This window comes from Danio rerio, chromosome 4 (assembly GCF_052040795.2).
Source record: "Danio rerio strain M-AB ecotype USA chromosome 4, GRCz13ab, whole genome shotgun sequence".
NCBI lineage: Eukaryota > Metazoa > Chordata > Actinopteri > Cypriniformes > Danionidae > Danio > Danio rerio.
This window is the reverse complement of record NC_141024.2, coordinates 29,442,882-29,462,510: the sequence shown is the minus strand read 5'-3', so window position 1 is coordinate 29,462,510 and position 19,629 is coordinate 29,442,882. Positions and strand designations below refer to the sequence as shown.

The 19,629-nt window shown below is 33.6% G+C and overlaps 1 protein-coding gene across 4 annotated transcripts in view; it reads left to right on the top strand.

Annotated features, from left to right (window-relative positions):
* The window catches only part of tbc1d22a (TBC1 domain family, member 22a), a 274,142-nt gene that overhangs the window by 48,493 nt on the left and 206,020 nt on the right, over positions 1 to 19,629 (top strand). For 2 of the 4 annotated variants that reach the window (XR_015481894.2, NM_214799.1), the window contains 4 exon segments: positions 1,107 to 1,177; positions 12,883 to 13,011; positions 16,079 to 16,141; positions 16,479 to 16,544. Coding sequence is in view for 3 of the 4 variants with exons in the window: in NM_214799.1 (NP_999964.1) it covers positions 1,107 to 1,177; positions 12,883 to 13,011; positions 16,079 to 16,141; positions 16,479 to 16,544 (329 nt within the window). In the remaining variant the exon portion in view is untranslated. 4 annotated transcript variants of the gene reach the window in all.

The window sequence follows — 19,629 nt, the reverse complement described above, 5'->3', positions numbered from 1 at the left end:
ATATATATATATATATATATATATATATATATATATATATATATATATATGTAATAAAGTTATTTTATTCTAGCTGATATAAAATAAATAAGTCTTTCCTTAATTTGTTTAATATCGCTGGACATATGAGTAATTTTATGCAAATGTCAACCTTGCCATGAAAAAAAAAGGTTTCGCCAAAATAGCAAAACCGTTTTTGCGTTGTTTGTGTAGGTTTGTATTTTACAGTGCTTTAAAAATACTGAAAAATGCATCTGTCAAAAAATAAATGTTCTCAAACAATTATATTTGATTTACCAAAATCACACAAGTGGCAATTTGACATCTGTCACATCCATAACTGAGAGATGTCACATCCATAACAAAGCTTTTTCTTCATAAATGCAAAAATGTAAAATCAAATGAAATCAGTCATATTTGTTCTATAAGGAACATATAGAATATATGTTTCTATAAGGAACATAGGAATATATATATATATATATATATATATATATATATATATATATATATATATATATATATATATATATATATATATATATATGTATATATATATATATATATGTATATATATATATATATATGTATATATATATATATATGTATATATATATATATATATGTATATATATATATATATATGTATATATATATATATATATATATATATATATATATATATATATATATATATATATATATATATATATATATATATATATATGTATGTATATGTGTGTGTGTTTGTGTGTGTGTACATTTTTGCTATCTAATTAAAATGTTACAAATTGATTCGCTGACATAATCCACAAACACGTGCAAATGGTGGGATCTTGATTGAGACAGAACTGTAATGAGTCTATGAAATTCTAGGAGACAGTAAAGATTTATTACTTTTTTTTATATTCGAACATTCGATTCCTTGCTGTTTACTGATCATTTATGCATTTGGTTATTTGAGGGGAAAAAGGGTTTTGGAAAAAGAAAATCTGGGAAGGAACTGATTATTAATAATTCAGTCATTTCACAATGAACAAACTCATTCTATCACCTTTGGCTGTGACTTTCTGTCTAATAATAAAAAAAAACTTTTCTTTTCTCAGAGGAGCTTCGGAAGTTGAGCTGGTCTGGAATTCCGCGGCAGGTGCGCCCGATCACATGGAAACTACTCTCAGTAAGTAGAGCAATCTCAGCGCACAGTCAAGCCCTTCTCGAAACGGTCAAGCTCATTAGAGAACCGCAGCACACATCCATTACAAGATGAATCAAAGAATACATAATGCATTCTACATAAATACACATTTATAAGTAATTAGGCTTCCTACTAATGACTTCTAAGAGGTCCAGTCAGCTGAAAACTAATGGTACATTTCAGTGGTAGAGCAAAATCTGAATTAGTGAACTCTATTCTATTTAATCAAATATATTTGCTTTCTTTGTATACATTTAGGAACAAATAATGCTGGGATAACATGAAGTTCCTAATATACCTTTTTTACTTTAAATAAACACTCCACTTATTTTGTAAATAGGCTCATTTTACATCCCCTTGTGTTATACAGTTAAGTTTGACCTTTTATTGAATCCATTCAGCTGATCTCTGGGTTTGCCGGGAGCACTTTTAGCCTAGCTTAGCTTAGCATTACTCATTAAATTGGATTAGACCATTAGCATCTTGTCACAAAAACTCAAAACAAAAAAAGTGTTAAAATAATTTTCCTATTTAAATCTTAACTTTTTTTTGTAGTTTTGTAGTTTTGTATTTTGTAGTTTTTCCCATTGCTTGGTAATTAGGTAGGAGCGCAATGTGATATCATTGTGCTTCTGAAGCTATGGCACTACAGCAAGGTTGCTTGTTTATTTAGCTATTTTATTACGCTAGTTCCTATACCTGTACATATCAGCCTAGAAAATGGCAACATTTCATTTGGTTAATCCGTTGCTCTTAGTACCCAACATAAATACAGAAGTGTCAAGCTTAAAATAGCAAAATGATCAAATCTCTCTTTTTTTCCCGCGCATGATGCTAATGGTCTAATCTGATTCAATGTTTTGTGCTAAGCTAAGCTAAACGTGCTACGGCCAGATGTTTATATTGGCTGAATGGATTCAAAAATGCTAACTCAAATGTAAGAGAGTAAAATAAGATATATATTATATTATATATATATATACACACACATACATATATATATACATAAACTAAATAAATAGAACAGAGTATTCCTTTAACTCCACAAACATACTATTTTAAAAGATGTATAATTATAATAGTTCAATGGAAATGTCCCTCAATAATGAGGTACTTTGTGAGTATTAAACAAATAATCACACTTGGGTTTAAATAACACATTTAGATGTTTTATATAGATAAAGATATGAATACCTTCACAACTCATTCTAAATGTAAGCTTATTGATCATATTCCATGTGCATTCATACAATACTTTGGCATTTGCAAACCTCACCACTCAGTTTAGTGATTTAATCAACATCTTGTTATTTAGGAGTCATCTACTACTGCTAACTTACCCCTATGTGAGAGTGTTGTTGCAATGACTTGAAGAGTTTGTAATCTAGTTTTCAAAAATATTTTTAAAGTCCTAGGATGCAGTCTATTCTTTAGCTTTGTTCTTATACAGTGAAGATCTCCACCAATACAATAGCTGACCTGAAAGAGATCTAAATAAGACAAATACTCTGCTGACACTGCAGCACATTCAATTTCTCAGTTGCATTCTGACAAAGCCTTAATACATATAAAATGAGGATTTGCATAGCTATAAGCATTTCCAGCCACATACTTGGAATGTTTTGGGACTTAACCTGTTCTGTCATGTCAGTGTTGTGGTCTGTGTAATTTAAACTCTGCTTACTTAAAGGAACACTACCTTTTTGTTTAATTGCATTACGCAGTGCTGTTACCTAGTTATAAAGATCGGGACTATTTTCAGGTGCTGCATAATATCATTGTGCCTGCTGCAGGCATAGTATGACAGCAACGTACCTTGATTATTACATCAGAATGAGAGTATAATTTAAATGACCTTGAAAATAGCAACTTATAATGCATGGTGTTACTACAGAAGAGTCAAGCTTTAAATAGGAAAATTATCTAAATTCTTATTTATTTATTCATTTATTTATTTATTTATTATTTTTTATTTATTTATTTATTTATTTATTTATTTTTTAATTGTGCAAAATGCTAAAGATCTAATCTGATTCAACAATTTATGCTAAACTAAGCTAAAAATGCTCACACCAGACCTGGAAATTGGCTGAATCGATTATATTTTTTTAAAAATATTTTGACTGTGTAACTCTTGGGGAGTTAAAAAATAAATAAATAAATAAATAAAAAAAGAAAACACACACACACACACACACACACACACACACACACACACACACACAGACATTTAAACACAAGCTTTAATGTATATGCTAAAATGATCCGTATATTACAGAATTCTGATGCAACTGATGTTGGTTTCATTGACTTGTATACCACAGTACAATTTGTTTTTGAATGCAGTCCAGATTCACATACAGACACACACAAACACAAACTCTGTTTGACAGTGGTTCAAATATCTCTCAAGGTGGTCTGAGTTGGAGAAATGAAATTGGTGCCGTGACCCGGAAAGTAGTTATGACTTTAGGGGGTTGACACTGGTTTGAATTCCACACAGACAAGTGTGAGAATGAGGATCTGCATATTAAAACAGTTTTAAAAAACACATTTCCACTTCAATAAAGGATGATATCTATCAGGTATGTAACTGCTGTATAGCTTCCCCCAGGACAGGACTGGCGTGATGAAGGGGTTATGTGTGGTCGCACCCTCTGACACTCAGACAGGCGGCAGTGTGCCCTCCTGCCACACTGATAGATGATGTGCCAGTCTGAAGCAGGATGGAATGGAGCGAGATATTTGATATTCTGACCCCCTTCTTGGCTAGTGTGTGGCCACACACACACACGCAGAAACATCCAATTCACCCGTGTGACCTTCATTTGCTTACGGCTACCTCATCTGTCATCTTGACTCAAACCTTGGACTGCAGTCCCACTCAATCAAACCCCATCGATCCGCGCTATTGAGCTCCTGCACAGGTGCGCGCATTGTGAGTTCATATGTGTGTGTGTGTGTATTTGTGTTTGAGTGAGTGGAGAGCGAGCGCGAACAGCTGGAAAGCATCCTTTAACAAGAGTAATGACTGGCGGAGAGCGGCATCACTGTTTGAACGGGCACTTTAATGCATGATCAATTCTGTGCATCCTGCTGACGTCTCACAAAAAGCCACCGAACCCCGCTTAGCACCTTCCTAAGAAGAAATAATTTCTCTTTTGTCAAGTAACTGCTAGGCAATAAAGATTTCACTATTAGTGTTTACTAAGGCAAGGTTTATTATTAGTATTGCTTGTACATTGGAGCAACATTCTTGCAACACCCAAGAAATCGTCAACCACTTTGTTTGGCCCGTCAACCACTTTGTTTGGGTTGTATTATGGCCTTTTTACAAAATCTAAAATAAGTTTTTTTCTTTTTTCAGTATGGTTTAGGTCTAAATACCCTTCAGGAGAGTTATTTTCACATGTAGATTACATTTTTTAATTTGTTTTTCAAATTTACAGTAAACAGCAGACATGTATGAACATGTACAGTACATTGCCAGAAATGTATGGTTAAAAATACAATACAATAGGGTGCAATATATTGCGTAAAAAAAAGAATACTATCTGCAATATACATATCGTAGACTTGTGATACATTACATTTATTTTATGCATTATTTGATTATCTAAATTTGACCAATCCAATGCCACCTTTCTATCATTATGCCCATCTTCCCAGTAGTTGCTCTTCTGCTATTTGCTAGAGTGGCCCAACGGTCAACCCAGAGCTGAAAATAAATACCAATGGGTGGGGTTGAGACCAGAGTCAGATTATCTGCTGAGGTTTTCACTCATTCATAATGTTTTAAAGACTAAATGATTTGCACCTTGACAGTTTTAGCCTGAAAAATAATTAATTTGATCAGAAAATATATATTTTACCAGTGTTTTTGATATCATTAAATAAATAAATGCTTTAAAACATCTAATAAAAATGTCATTTTTCTAAGGCAACCAAGTCATTCATTTATTTATTTACTTTTCGGCTTAGTCCCTTTATTTATCAGGGGTCACCATAGCAGAACAATTGGCCAACTTTTCCAGCATATGTTGTGCTATCCACTGTCCCATTGTGCCTCATTATCTAAGTCAATTTATGGTTATTAACCGTATATATTAAGGAACCTTATTGTTAACCGGGTTACATATTTTTACAGTACCATTTTTATTATAATTTTTTTACTATGACCGTTTTCTTAATGCTTGCCTATAAACCTCTTACAAATGCCTTGAGCACACTAAACATCACCTAGCAACCACCCTGAACCCTATGTTTGCAGCTAGAAAAGGCTAGCAATAATCTATAAAAGCCATATCAATGTGCCAACCATTAGTTGTCAGCAGAACTAGTAGTTTCACAGGCTGCTTTGTCATCTCAGGGAAAATCCGACTTTGGAATCTTCTCAGCTTCATTTACATTTACATTTACATTTAGTCATTTAGCAGACGCTTTTATCCAAAGCGACTTACAAATGAGGACAAGGAAGCAATTTACACAACTAAGAGCAACAATGAATAAGTACTAAAGGCAAGTTTCAGGTCTGTAAAGTCTAAGAAGGGAAGTGTTAGTAGTTTTTTTTTTTTTTTTTGTTTTTTTTTTGTTTTTTGTACAATTAGTGTGATATTCAAAGAGGCAATTGCAGATTAGGAAGTGAAGTGGAGACTAAATAGTTGAGTTTTTAGTCGTTTCTTGAAAATAGCGAGTGACTCTGCTGTTCTGATGCAGTTAGGGAGTTCATTCCACCAACTGGGCAGATTGAGCGTGAGCGTTCGCGAAAGTGCTTCATTCTTTTAGTCGTTTTTTTCTTGTGTTGACTGAAAGCAAAGTGATCACAATCTGTCTGATCTCTTGACACAAGGACTATATCCACAGCAACTCAAAAATTACCTTTTTCTGCATGTTCAAACTACTCATTTAAAATAAATTAAAACAACACAATTCATATTTTTTTTTTAAACGACGTTAAAGGTGCAATAGGTTATTGTGTTCAGAAACATTTTTTGTTGTGCTGGTTAAAAGTCTCTTCACATTCCAGTAGTGATTAAAGTAAAATATCTAAAAGTATTTACTGAACATGCGAAAAGTATTCGTAGCGTTTTTTCCACATTATTTTATGTCACAGCCTTATTCCAAAACGGATTAATTTATTTCCTTAAAATTCTACACACAATACCCCATAATGACAATGTGAAAAAAAAAAAATATTGTTGCAAATTTATTAAAAATAAAACAGCTGGAAAATCAGTTGTAAATAAGTATTCACAGCCTTTGCCGTGAAGCTCTAAATTGAGCTCCAGCATTCTTCTGTGGAGAAAGAAGAAACTTATAGAAGGACAACTGTCTGTGCAGCAATCCACCAACCCGGCCTGTATGTTAGAGTGGCCAGACGGAATTCACTCTTCGTCTGGAATTTGCCAAAAGACATCTGAAGAACTCTCAGACCATATGAAACTAAATTCTCTGGTCTGAGACTAAAATTGAACTCTTTGGAGTGAATGGCTTTACGTTTGGAGAGAACCAGGCACCGCTTATCACTAGGCTAATACCATCCCTACAGTGAAGCATGGTGGTGGCAGCATCATGCTGTGGGGAAGTTTTTCAGCAGGAGGAACTGGAAGACTAGTCAGGAAAAAGGAAAAGATGACAGAGACATCCTGAATGAAGACCTGCTTCAGAGTGCTCTTGACCTAAGACTGGGGTGACGGTTCATCTTCCAGTGGGACAATGACCCTAAAGCACATGGTCAAAATATCATGGAATGGCGTCACAACAACTTGGTGAATGTCCTTGAGTGGCCCAGCCAAAGTGTAGACTGAAGTCCTATTGAACATCTATAGAGGGATCTGAAAATGGCTGTACAGTGTCGCTTCCCATCAACCTGATAGAGCTTTAGAAGTACTGAAGAATCAAAAGACAGGTGTGCCAAGCTTGTGGCATCATATTCAAAAGACTTGAGGCTGTAATTGCTGCCAAAGGTGTGTCAACAAAGTATTGAGCAAAGGCTGTGAATACTGATGTACATTTGATTTTTCAGGTTTTTTATTTGTAATAAATTTGCAACAATTTCCAAAAATCTTTTTTCACGTTGTCATTATGAGGGATTGTGTGTAGAATTTTGAGAAAATAAATGAATTTAATCCCTTTTAGAATAAGGCTGTAACATAAAATATTGTGGAAAAAGTGAATTGCTATGAATACTTTCCGGATGAACTGTAGCTTCAAAGACAGTGTTCAGACGGCAGAGAGACACCACGTTGTGTTGCTAACTGTAATAAAAACAATTAGAAGTAGAAGAATTGTTTGGAGACATGGGTTGCCAATGTTGCGTTTATAAATGTGCACGATAAAGTTTTTTTTTTTTTTTTCCTCTATTTCCCCATGATGAGAGCACAGGTGGCATGTGGACCCACATTTGTGGATTACAGTGGTCTGGAAACATGCAACTTAAATATGTTTGTAAGGATTGTTTTTACCCGAGAACTTTTCTCTTCTGGAAATGGTGAAATTCAGATTTGCCACTCGTCTTATTTAAAAAAAAAAAAAAAAAAAAAAAAAAAAAAATATATATATATATATATATATATATATATATATATATATATATATATATATATATATATATATATATATATATATATATATATATATATATATATATATATATATATATATATATATATATATATATATATATATATTATATATATATATATATATATATATATATATATATATATACATACACAAATGCAACTCCTTGGTGTTTATTTTCTCTGCAGATTTGGTAAGTGTGTGATCAATGTTCTTTGTTTATATTTATTCAGATGGCAAAGTTAGTATTGTCAGCAGTACAGTTTTTTAAAGACGTAGCTTAGTCAAAATGATTTAGTTACTAAGTTTACCGTAATACCACTACAATATTATAGACTGTAAGATCTGCTGTAAATGCTGAATGTAAACATGTAAACACCTTAATCAAACTATAACCTTCATGTAGGATTTTGGCTGTTTGGCGCTATACTATGCACCTACCGAGTTTCTGCATCTACTGAGAAATGCATTTTTTCCCCATTCTGCGTGCAGCATCAAATTCCATTGACCTTTTAAGGTGCATGTTCGTGATTTCAAGAGGCGTGGCTTTGGATGACAGGGGGAGGGACTGTGTTTTCAAAGCTGTTATACTAACGGTTAGCTTTTTGACAGATTGCCTACTGCACCTTTAATTGTTTTATGTTTAATCCACTTAAGTTTGTTAAAACAATGAAGTTAACTAAATTGATTTGTGTTTGGACAACGTGTAGAAATTGTGTGCATTTTTATTTAATTCTTTTATTTTATTTAAATTTGAATTAATGGCCATATTGCGCCGATCAGAGTGTGCTTGTATTTTCTCTCCACTATTTTTTCACAGCAGCCCAGTTGTGTTGAAATTATACCTACAACCCCCTGCTTCCTTGTTTATTTGTACATGTGACAACAGTAACTGCAGAAAAAATTGGCTTGTTCTAGTTTAAAAGTGCAGTTATGATTGTTCCAAAATAACATTTCTTAGCTATAAAAGGAAAAAAAAAGCATACCCCGGTGTCTGGTATTCTCAGTGGTAACTTGTTTTTTAGGGTGTAAGACCAATCTCTTTCGCACCCACCCACACTCGGTGAAATAGCACACGGTGGGCTTTAATAAATAAAAAGATAAAGCTGTGCGGATGATTAAATGGTGGTTTCAGTCGCACTAATACGAGGTGTTTGAGTAATGGCGTCCCGTCGCGAGCAGGTGGGAGCGGGTTGATGCAGAGCCAGCGCCTGGACACAGACCTTACGCATGTGTTCATCCAAACCCAGCTGCTGGGAAACATTTATTACCGGCCTGTTGTTCCGGACCTCTGCACCTGCTGTGAACAATGCCATGTTCTCTCTCTCTTTCTCCTCTTCTCGACAAAATGAGAACAACAACTTCATTTCATGTTTGTTTCACCTCATGCGGTGTTAATACGTGAGTGCTAGATCAGTGTTGTCGTCTTCTGTTATTAAACATGGTCGAGGTCTGCAGAAGCATTGTTTTGATGCCAGATTCCAGACGGTCTAAATGGTGCCTTATTCTATTCAATTCAAGTTTATTTGTGTAGCGCTTTTCACTGTAAGAATAGTTTCACAGCAGCTTTGCAAAAGGTACACATTATTGCATTACAATCAGAAATATTAAGGTTATTAGTTAGATATTTTAGTTACTAATAACTCAATAACACTCAATAAGTTAAGGCAACTCAAACCATTTGAGAAAACCATTTGCAACAAACCATTTTGAGTTAAAAAATAAAACTAACAAAAAAAAAGTAATCTATATGAATACTGTGAACTTGCTTCAATTAAGTTGAAGTAATGAGGTATTCAATTAACTAATTACCTTTAACACTGCGTTCTCTTTTCAAATGAGTAGAATTAACTTTTAGTCAATTTTGAGTTAACTACACTCATTTCATTTGATACAGTTAATTGTTGGCTTTTACAGTTTACCAATAAATGTATCAGTTAAAGTTATCATATGTAAACATTGTTAACATGCAGTTATATCGTATATAGGTGATGTATTTTGTGTACATGTTCAATATAGTGTATCTGTGTATTAAGTGTATGTGTGGTCCTCAAAGTCCTTGGATGATCGGCATCATCTCTTTACAGGTCTTGGATCTGATCAAGTGATGCTGCATATTCTCTAGAGAACATGCAGCCATCTTTTAACTGTCAAATGCTGCTTAATTGCCTTTATACAGCCATACAATTTTTATTTTATTTTTATTTTTTGACCACGCTCTAATAGACTGCAAATAGACAAATACTTCTTGTTGACAGCTCTGATACTTTTTCAAAAAAGTAGAAAGTGATTTGTGAACACTTTTTAACTATGTATTCTGATAGCTTGTGAAAAGGCTGTCGAAACAACTGGTCATGGTAATTCAAGATTGAGTATAGGAGGACCATTGACACTAATAAGCAGTAGTTTTTATAGTGTTAAACCCTTCTCTGGTACTCCACTATGTCATCAAACCGCCCTTTTAATAATAATAATAATAATAATAATAATAACAACTTACATTTAAATAGCGCTTTTTTTAGACACTCAAAGCACTTCACGCAATTTTGGGGAGTCTTCTTATCCACCACCAGTGTGCAGCATCTACCTGAATGACACGATGGCAGCCAGACAGACAGCACACCACACACAAGCTTATTGGTGGAGAGGAGACAGAGGTTGATGAAGCCAGTTATGATATGGGGATGGTTAGGAGGTCATGATGGACACAGGCCAGTGGGCCAATTTAGCCATGGTGCCGGAGTTAAACCCCTACTCTTTTTCTTTTTTGGGGGATTTTTAATGACCACAGAGAGTCAGGACGCTTACTGAGCATTATAGAGTCCCCTTCACTATACTGGGGTGTTAGAACCCAACACAGACTGCAGGTTGAGCGCCCCCTGGTAGTCTCTAGACTTCTGGCAGCAACCTAGCTTTCCCATGTGGTCTCCCATCCAGGTGCAAAATGTTTTGAACACACAATTGGTAAAAACCTGTTAACAGTTTAACTCCACTATTAAGTTCTACATACTTTAGAGCAGGGCTCATCAAACTTGTTCTTTGAAGACCGGTGTTCTGCAGATTTTAGCTCCAACCCTAATCAAACCAGCCTGATCTCACAAGGAAATGTAATTTACGTTTTCTCAGTTTAGTGGCTAATTCGTAAAAATTTGTACGAGTTCAGTTTCGTACGAAAATCTACGATTTTTAAGAAGGAGGCGTGGCACCCAACCCCACCCCTAACCACAACCGTCATTGAGTGATGAGCAAATCGTTCTAAATTGTACGAATTAGATCGTACAAATTCATACGAATTAGCCAAAAGTTACTTATCAAAAAGTTACGAATTGCTGTGAGATTGTGTTGAATCAAACACACATGAACACGCTACTCAAGGTCTTATGAGGTACTCTTGAAACACCCAGGCTGGTGTGTTGAGGTAAGTTGGAGCTAAACCCTGCAGGGACACCGGCCCTCCAGTACCGAGATTCGTGACCCCTGTTTTAGAGCAAGGATGCCCAAACTTTTTTATATAAACACCAAACACCAAATATCATTATGAGCCATGGGCCGATGTTAAATATACCAAGCTATATTACATTAAAGTTGCCAAGGGTAACTTACTAATTTATTTTAAAATATTTTAAAATAAGTAAAAAAAACATTATATTATATATGCATTAACAATAGTATATCTTTTTAAATGATAACTTATTGTGATAAAAACAATGGCGTTCAATGCTGAATACACTAGTCAAGCAGAATCTGCCTTTTACACCAAAGTCTCTGCATTATCGGTTGACGCATAAAAAACAAAATCTGATTAATTTCCATCATTTAATTGAAACATTTAATTTCTGTTAGCTTTCAACAATAAAACAAAGGGTTACATTAAATTTGAATTTACAATTTCAAAACCATCCCAATCATTCTCCCTCTCTTAGGGATTGCAATGGGTCAACTCAGAGGTTACTGAGGGTATCTCTGCTTTAGAGTCCTTGTATTGTGTTTCAGCTGTATATTTACAATATTTCTAATGCAATTAGAAACAATTCTCAAAATTTTCTTTACATTAATTTTTCTCAAAATTTACAATGTTTATTTTCCTAGTGCACATTGTTATGTTTTAGGTAAATAATTAATGCATACAAGTTAATTCACTGAAAATAAAGGTTGTTTTGGTCATCTTCAATGAGAGTTTGACCATTTGTAATAGGGGTTGTCCTGTTGACTTCAGTTTGATGCCATTTAACCACACGCCTCTTACCATTAGTCTGTAACAGGGGCAAAAAGAAAGCCCCGCCAATTTTCAGTTTCAGTTGGAAGTACTTCAACAGACTGAAAAGTTTCAGCTAACATTGCAGAGGTTAGCAGGCAAATGTTTTACAGTTTGATATTCAAGCCAAATAAACATATTAAATAAAAATATTAAAGAAAATTTATCTGTAACAGATTAATTAAACACGTTTATATCAAATATTCTATAAAATGTCATATGGATTAGTAAAATAACTTGTTAATTTGGAAATAAAAGCTACCCAAATACCCTATTGAATACCATCAATAAAGTCCATAAGGTCAAAGTGCCAATACATTTGAAAAAGCACTCCCATGTTCCTTGATCGGTGAAATAACGACCGCTCCTAACTGCTTTTCCTTTAATAATCTGAACATCCCTTCTAATGTTTGGATTTAATTACATGTACATATGCTAATGGAGCGCAGAGAAGAGCGCTGCTTGGCACACATACGTCTTGTCACAGAACTCGTCTGAGTGCGGAAGTAAAAAATAGCCACATGGGGAAGCGTCTTGTGTGATAAATGGATTTCAGTGCTTGTAGATTTTCCTGCAATCAATTACTTTATCAAGAGACTTTCTTTTCTGGGCCTGAACATCTGCTGTGCTCTCATTCTCCCGCTATGGCAGTAATAAGAGGAAATGTAACTTTTAAATGTGACTGATATCAACTTCACTGACCTCAAACTCTTGGAAAGCTCGGAACTTCTACAGCAGGCAAATAAACATTTAGTTGGAGGAGGCAGAATCTATATCAGATTGATTTAGAGGGATCTTGTCTGGCCTGCTGTAAACATTAGCTTGTGTTTGTTTGTTTGTGTGTTTTCAGGGGTACCTGCCAGCTAATGCGGAGCGGAGGGAAAGCACGCTGCAGAGGAAACGGCAGGAATACTTCGGATTCATTGAGCAGTACTACGACTCCCGGAATGACGAGCACCATCAGGACACTTATAGACAGGTAACAGACTACATTTAGCTCTAGATGCCTCTATCGCTTTTTCCAGAAATAAGATGGACATTGCCTTTCTATAATTTACTTTACACCGTTAAGATCTGCTTGAATATTTAAAGGGTTAGTTCACCCATAAATGAAAATTCTGTCACTCACCCTCATGTAATCCCAACCCCCAGAGGCCTTTGTTTATTTTTGGAACACAAATTACGATACTTTACATTGAATCGCTGAGAGCTTCCTCATTCTCCATAGACCGCTATAGACTAGGGTTAAACAATATATATAATTTGAGCATCGATATCGCAATGTGTGTATCTGCAATAGTCACATAACAGTTTATTATTATTTATTAAAGATTAAAATGTATGTCGGCGCCAGTGGTGTAGTGGTTAGTGTGTCGACACATGCACTCCGGTGCTCAAGGTAATGATCAAAGATTATTCAAACAGCGTTTGCAGCCTGTCTCTTAGGCACTCTCTGGGGAAGAGTTGCACCTTCATCACCCACAACTGACATCTAAATATCCCATTTCAAATCCTTTATTCAACAAAATATAATTTGTTTAACAATTTGTGATAACATAGTACTGTAATACTATGTGATGCATAAATAAAATGCAAGTGTGCATTGTCTTTGCTCTAAATATCTCCCTTTCCAAGCGACTCTCGCAGCTTTAGCTTGCCCACTGTCTATTTTCAAGCGCATTAGGTGGATGTAGCAAACTTATTTTCTTGGGAACATATGGTCAGAGGGTCTCTGTTGTGCTTAGGGGTGAAAGAGTGAGGAATAACAATTACACAGATATATATATAATATAAACAATATATATATATATATACAAGGCTTTACATTAACACCCGCCAAATGCGGGTAGATTTTGGTGGTGGCGGGTAAGACAGACACTCCCACTAGCCACTTTGGCTGGTTAAAAGTTATTTTCCCAGATATTAATTCTTAAAAGCAGGGTTCGACAATAGGGATGATCCAATATGCATGCACAGGTGATCGAGAAGCAACACAACTGACAAAAATAATTGCGAATGAGAGGATAATCACTCGCGCTAACAGCTGAGGTGATGCGCGCGACTGTTTATAACTCGTACGCGCTCCCGTATATATATATATATATATATATATATATATATATATATATATATATATATATATATATATATATATATATACATATATATATATATATATATATATATATATATATATACATATATATATATATATATATACATATATATATATATATATATACATATATATATATATATATATATATATATATATATATATATATATACATATATACATATATATATATATATATATATATATATATATATATATATATATGTATATATGTATATATATATATGTATATATATATATATATATATATATATATATATATATATATATATATGTATATGTATATATGTATATATGTATATATGTATATATATATATATATATATATATATATATATATATATATATATATATATATATATATATATATATATATATATGTATATATATATATATATATATATATATATATAGCTTGTCTACAACCTGTAAGTATTTATTCAAAGATTGGCATTTAAAGGTATTCTGTATGGATCATTGTTGTGTACAGAACATGGTTAGTCTTTTGCAAACAATATTATAATGTATTTGAATTTTAAAAATAATCTAATGATACTATTTATTAAGTTTCTCTTGATGAATTGATGTAACATTTCTGGAAAAAATGTTTTTTGATGGAAAGCAATTCACATTTTTCCTGTAAATATGAGATCTTCTTTGTGAAAAAGGCCTGCCGCAGTACTATAAAGTTCTACTTTTCATTGAACTTTCTGCAAGATTATGGCAATAATTAGCTGAATCAAAGACCCTGGAGATGATTCAGGACTTCCTGTGATTTCCTTTCAACTTCCTGACTTCCTGTACATCTCTGCACGGCCACTGCAAATTCTGCCTGTAATAGAAGTTTTTTTTTGTTTGTTTGTTTTTTAGTTCAGAGCCAGCAGTTCAGCTGTGCCAGAAGTGTAATGTAATGTATCAGTGTTTTTGGTCGTGTTTACCTACTGATTGAGGTATTGGCAGCAGCAGTATGTTAGCTTTGCCAATGTTTAGAAATGCCACCAAAAGACTGAGTTTGATATTTTGATCAAGCTGTTGCTGTCAGTCTGATTTGATAAATGTTTACCTGTTTTGTCAAAAAAAAAAAAAAAGTTGTATAATAAAAATAATAATAATAGTATAACAATAATAGGCGGTTTATTCCACTGTGGCAAACTCTAATAAAGCAGGGAATAACCTGATAGAAAGTAAGAAAATAATAATAATACTACTACTACTAATAATAATAAATATAATAATAATAATAATAATAATAATATTTTATCACTTATTTAGTAGACAAACAAACAAACAAACAAATAAATAAATAAATAAATAAATAAATAAATAAATAAAATGTAAAATTGTCACACATTATTGGATTTTTTAAAATTTAATTCATTTATTCCTAATATTTAATTCATTTATTCCTCATGAATATTTTAATCGTGACCCTTTTGAAATGTTCATAATAAAATTATTTATTTTTATTATTATTATTTTCTGTTCTATTATGGTTATTATTGAATGCTGCCATATCGTTTATATTACATTACATTATTAATTTAATTTAGTTTAATTTAATCTAGTTTAAATTAATTTAATTCAATTCATTCATTTAATTCAATTTATTAATTCAGTTTAATTTAATTTAACATTATATTATATTATATTATATTATATTATATTATATTATATTATATTATATTATATTATATTATATTATATTATATTATATTAAAAATACAAACATATGTTTTAAAAAAAATGTTTAATAGCCAGTTTCTTTAGAATTAATGATTTTGCAGAATGGTGGATTTGAATCCCTCCCCTGTTAGTAGAAATAGATATGTGCATTTGTTTGTGTTTGTCTTCTCTGTCATCTCCATATTTTGTATATATGTGTGTTTGTGTGTGTTTTCTGAACCATCAGATTCACATAGATATTCCCCGGATGAGTCCGGAAAGTTTAGTTCTGCAGCCCAAGGTAACCGAGGTAAGAGGACAGATGGAGCGCCTAAAGTAACGTCCATCAGTCACCCGAAAAAAGCATGTCACTCAATCATCAATCATCTATCTGTCTGTCTGTCTGTCAAACTGTCTGTCTGGTCGGCCAGCTGAGTCACAACCCCAAAATTGTTTGATGAAAAACATGTGTTAAGGTACAAAGGAAGTAGAATGCCTTTAAAAATAAAAAAGAAAGTAAAAGAAATCCTCGAGATTCTTCTCAGACACAGCCCCAAAGGCCAGGCTGGTTTCTCTCCGAGCTTTTCTTGCTAGTCCGTTCTGTCCTAACCTGCTTGTGCCCCTCTTTTTGTGTCTCTTCCCTGCAGATTCACATTGACATACCGAGAACTAATCCTCTTATACCTCTCTTTCAACAAGCTTCTGTGCAAGAGGTGAGACCTTTGCAACACCTATTTTACTCAGCTCGACCCTATTCATCCTCACAACTCACACCCAGCCAACAAAAATAGCCAATACTGAGCATGCCAAATTTAAAAAGGCTTTGTTTTGTAGTATTGCACACTTTCAGCATTCAAAAAAGGATTCGATGTGTAAAAATAAATATGAAAATCTTCCTGCTGATATTCTATTTTAAATTTTGCACATGAAATGGGTTCTACTGTCGATGACATGTAAGTGGTTAAAGCAAAAACACTTATACTTTAGGGGGTAGTTCACCCAAAAGGAAAGTTAACTTAAAAATGCTGCTTGATGATACCCACTGACTTTCATTGTAGGGAAAAGAAATACTATGAGTCAATGAGTATTCTCAGCTGTATCCCATCTTATCTTTACCCTCTCCAGCAGCATGGTGAAGTCTAGATGTGATACAGCTGAGGATACATTAATACAGCATCATTTTTGTGACCCTGTACAACAAAAAATATTCTTACATTAATGGGAGGGTTAGGTTTAGGTAGGGCTAATAAAATACAATTATTACGTAATTTATTGAATAATAAATAAGTAACATGAGTACTTCTTATTAACTTATTAACTGAAGCTTGGCTATGAATGCTATGCTATGAACGAATGCTGTCACTGATATTATTTTAAATGACGCCATGCAAAAAAATAAAACAATTCTCTCAACATCTGTTTCGCTAGTGCATCAAACTGCAAAAAGCAAACACTCTTTCTTCGTTCCCTATTTATACAGCTATCTCAAATGTACAGCTTATGAAGGGAAGTGAGAGACCAAATTTTTGCTCCAAACCCTGATTTGCTTTGGTATGTTCAATTTCGAATGGCAAGATTTAAAGTCTGATTTAATTTAATGCTTAATTTGATTTTTATTTATATATTTTTTAAGCTATGTATATAGACATACCTGTTTGACTTGTAGTATGCAATTAGACAACAAATGAAACATTTAATAATATACTATTTAAATCATAATACCGAGACTTTAATTGCCTACAAGTGCCTAATAAGCACATAAAAAAGGCTCGTCACAGGAAAACGACAGTAATGATTATGAACATGGAAGGGAAAACACATAGGGAGGCCTCATTAACATTTTAATAACTTATTGATAATCTAGTGCTTTCTAGTGACCTTTGAATTGGTTCATTTGAAAGTAGGCATTTTGCTCTCATAAATATACTGTTGTTGACAAAGAAATTAGCCGAATGCTATCTTGCAAAATAACCATTAAGCTAATATGTACTGTCATCATGGCAAAAACAAAAGAAATAAGTTACTAGAAATAAGTTAATGAAAATCTTCACTCCATCACACAGCCCTTATATTTTAATATTTTGTAAAATAATTACAATTTCACTGGAGGGCTAATAATTTTGACTTCAACTGGATATATTTGTATGTCTTTAAGGCCAATTTGTTTTTATTATTAAGTGCAATGTGTTGTTGTTGCGAGTACACAAAGATAATCATGTAAAGTCTTAGGGATTCGGAAGATGTATTACTATTGTCTGTAGGATCAAAATTGACCTGTTCGCCTGTTCATCTTCCATACTCTCCACAGACATTTCAATAGCGTACATACTTCTAGGTTAACAGTAGATTGAGTGTCTGTGTGAAGTTGCTATTTGGGGTCGATAAAGGATGGGCGAGAGTTTGCATGTCCTGCATAATGTATTAGACCTGCCGTTAACAAGCTGTCCCTCTTGAACAGTGTGATTAACTTCACCATATCCTGTGGATTAAAAAAAAAGAACATAAAAAAACAAAACATATTTTGCATCTCTTAGGATTCAAGATACAAAAGCTGTCACTGCGATAGTACCATTACAAATTGTAAACATTAGTACTTAAAGGGTACATCTTAAGTATCTTAAGAATCCATACGGGTACCTTAAAGTTATATATTATGTCTGCTAACTAAATACATGGCTTTTGTATTCGCTCCAGGCGCTTCAGTAAACTCCAGCTCACTCATTGATTTCTGATTCCTGCTAATATGTGCTGGGCTTCTGGAGAAGAGCAAGATCTTTTCATGCCTACATCGATGGTTGGAAAGAGAAAAGAGGCAGGAGGATGTCAGTTACGTGGAAAAAGCCACATTACCAGTCTAAAGTCTTTGATAAATGGAGCTTTGATCATAGAATAGAACGCAGATGAGAAAGCCGCTCCATTTGATCGACAGGGTCTGTAAAAAGCAAGCGTGAGCTGCCTTGTACACATTTATTGTTTAGGGCTCAACGTGAGAGATGAGTTTATTTGGGGATGACAGATACATTACGCCCTGAAAGGAGTGCGGGAGATGTCAGTGGTGTGCGTCGGAAAGAAAAGAAGAGACTCGCGTTTTCCCTCTTGATTTAAGTCAAACTTAAAGTTTTCTGACTTGACACATGGGGAGGGGAAAAAAAAAGTCACCATAGCTTTGAATTTAGGTTTTGCCACTAAAGAAAGGAAAGAAGTCCCACAAAAGTTTCTAAGGATCTAGTTAAAAAACAACGTTTGAAATAGAAAGAGCTGACGTTAGAATCTAAACCTCATACATGTCGGCGTAATAGCTTAGTGGTTAGCGCACCAACATGGTAGCACGTCAGGGCATCGCGAGTTCGAATCCCAGCTCGAGGACATTTCCCAACCCTACCTCCCTTTCCTACTTCGCTTCCTGTCTCAATACTGTCCTATCTGATAAAGACAAAAAGGTCAAAAATAAATCTTAAAAAAAAAAAAAAAAAAGACATACTTGAATATGATGGAATGCACATGATTTTGCCAAGTAGCAAATGTTTCAATTAATCATTTACTATTTTGTTTTAAACTTTTTTTTAAAAATTGTTATCAGTGACAAAGCTAATATTTAATGTTCATAACCATATTAGATATTAGAGACTTACATTCTACTTTTTTAAAAATTTAAAATAAACTTAAATGTGGTTATACTCAAGAGGCAGCTCTTGATTAAAGACTTTACTGGTTGACTGGTAGTGGTCGTTCACTTTAAGCCATTAGTCAACTGTTCGAACATTTATTAATATACCATTTAAATCATATTATGAATAT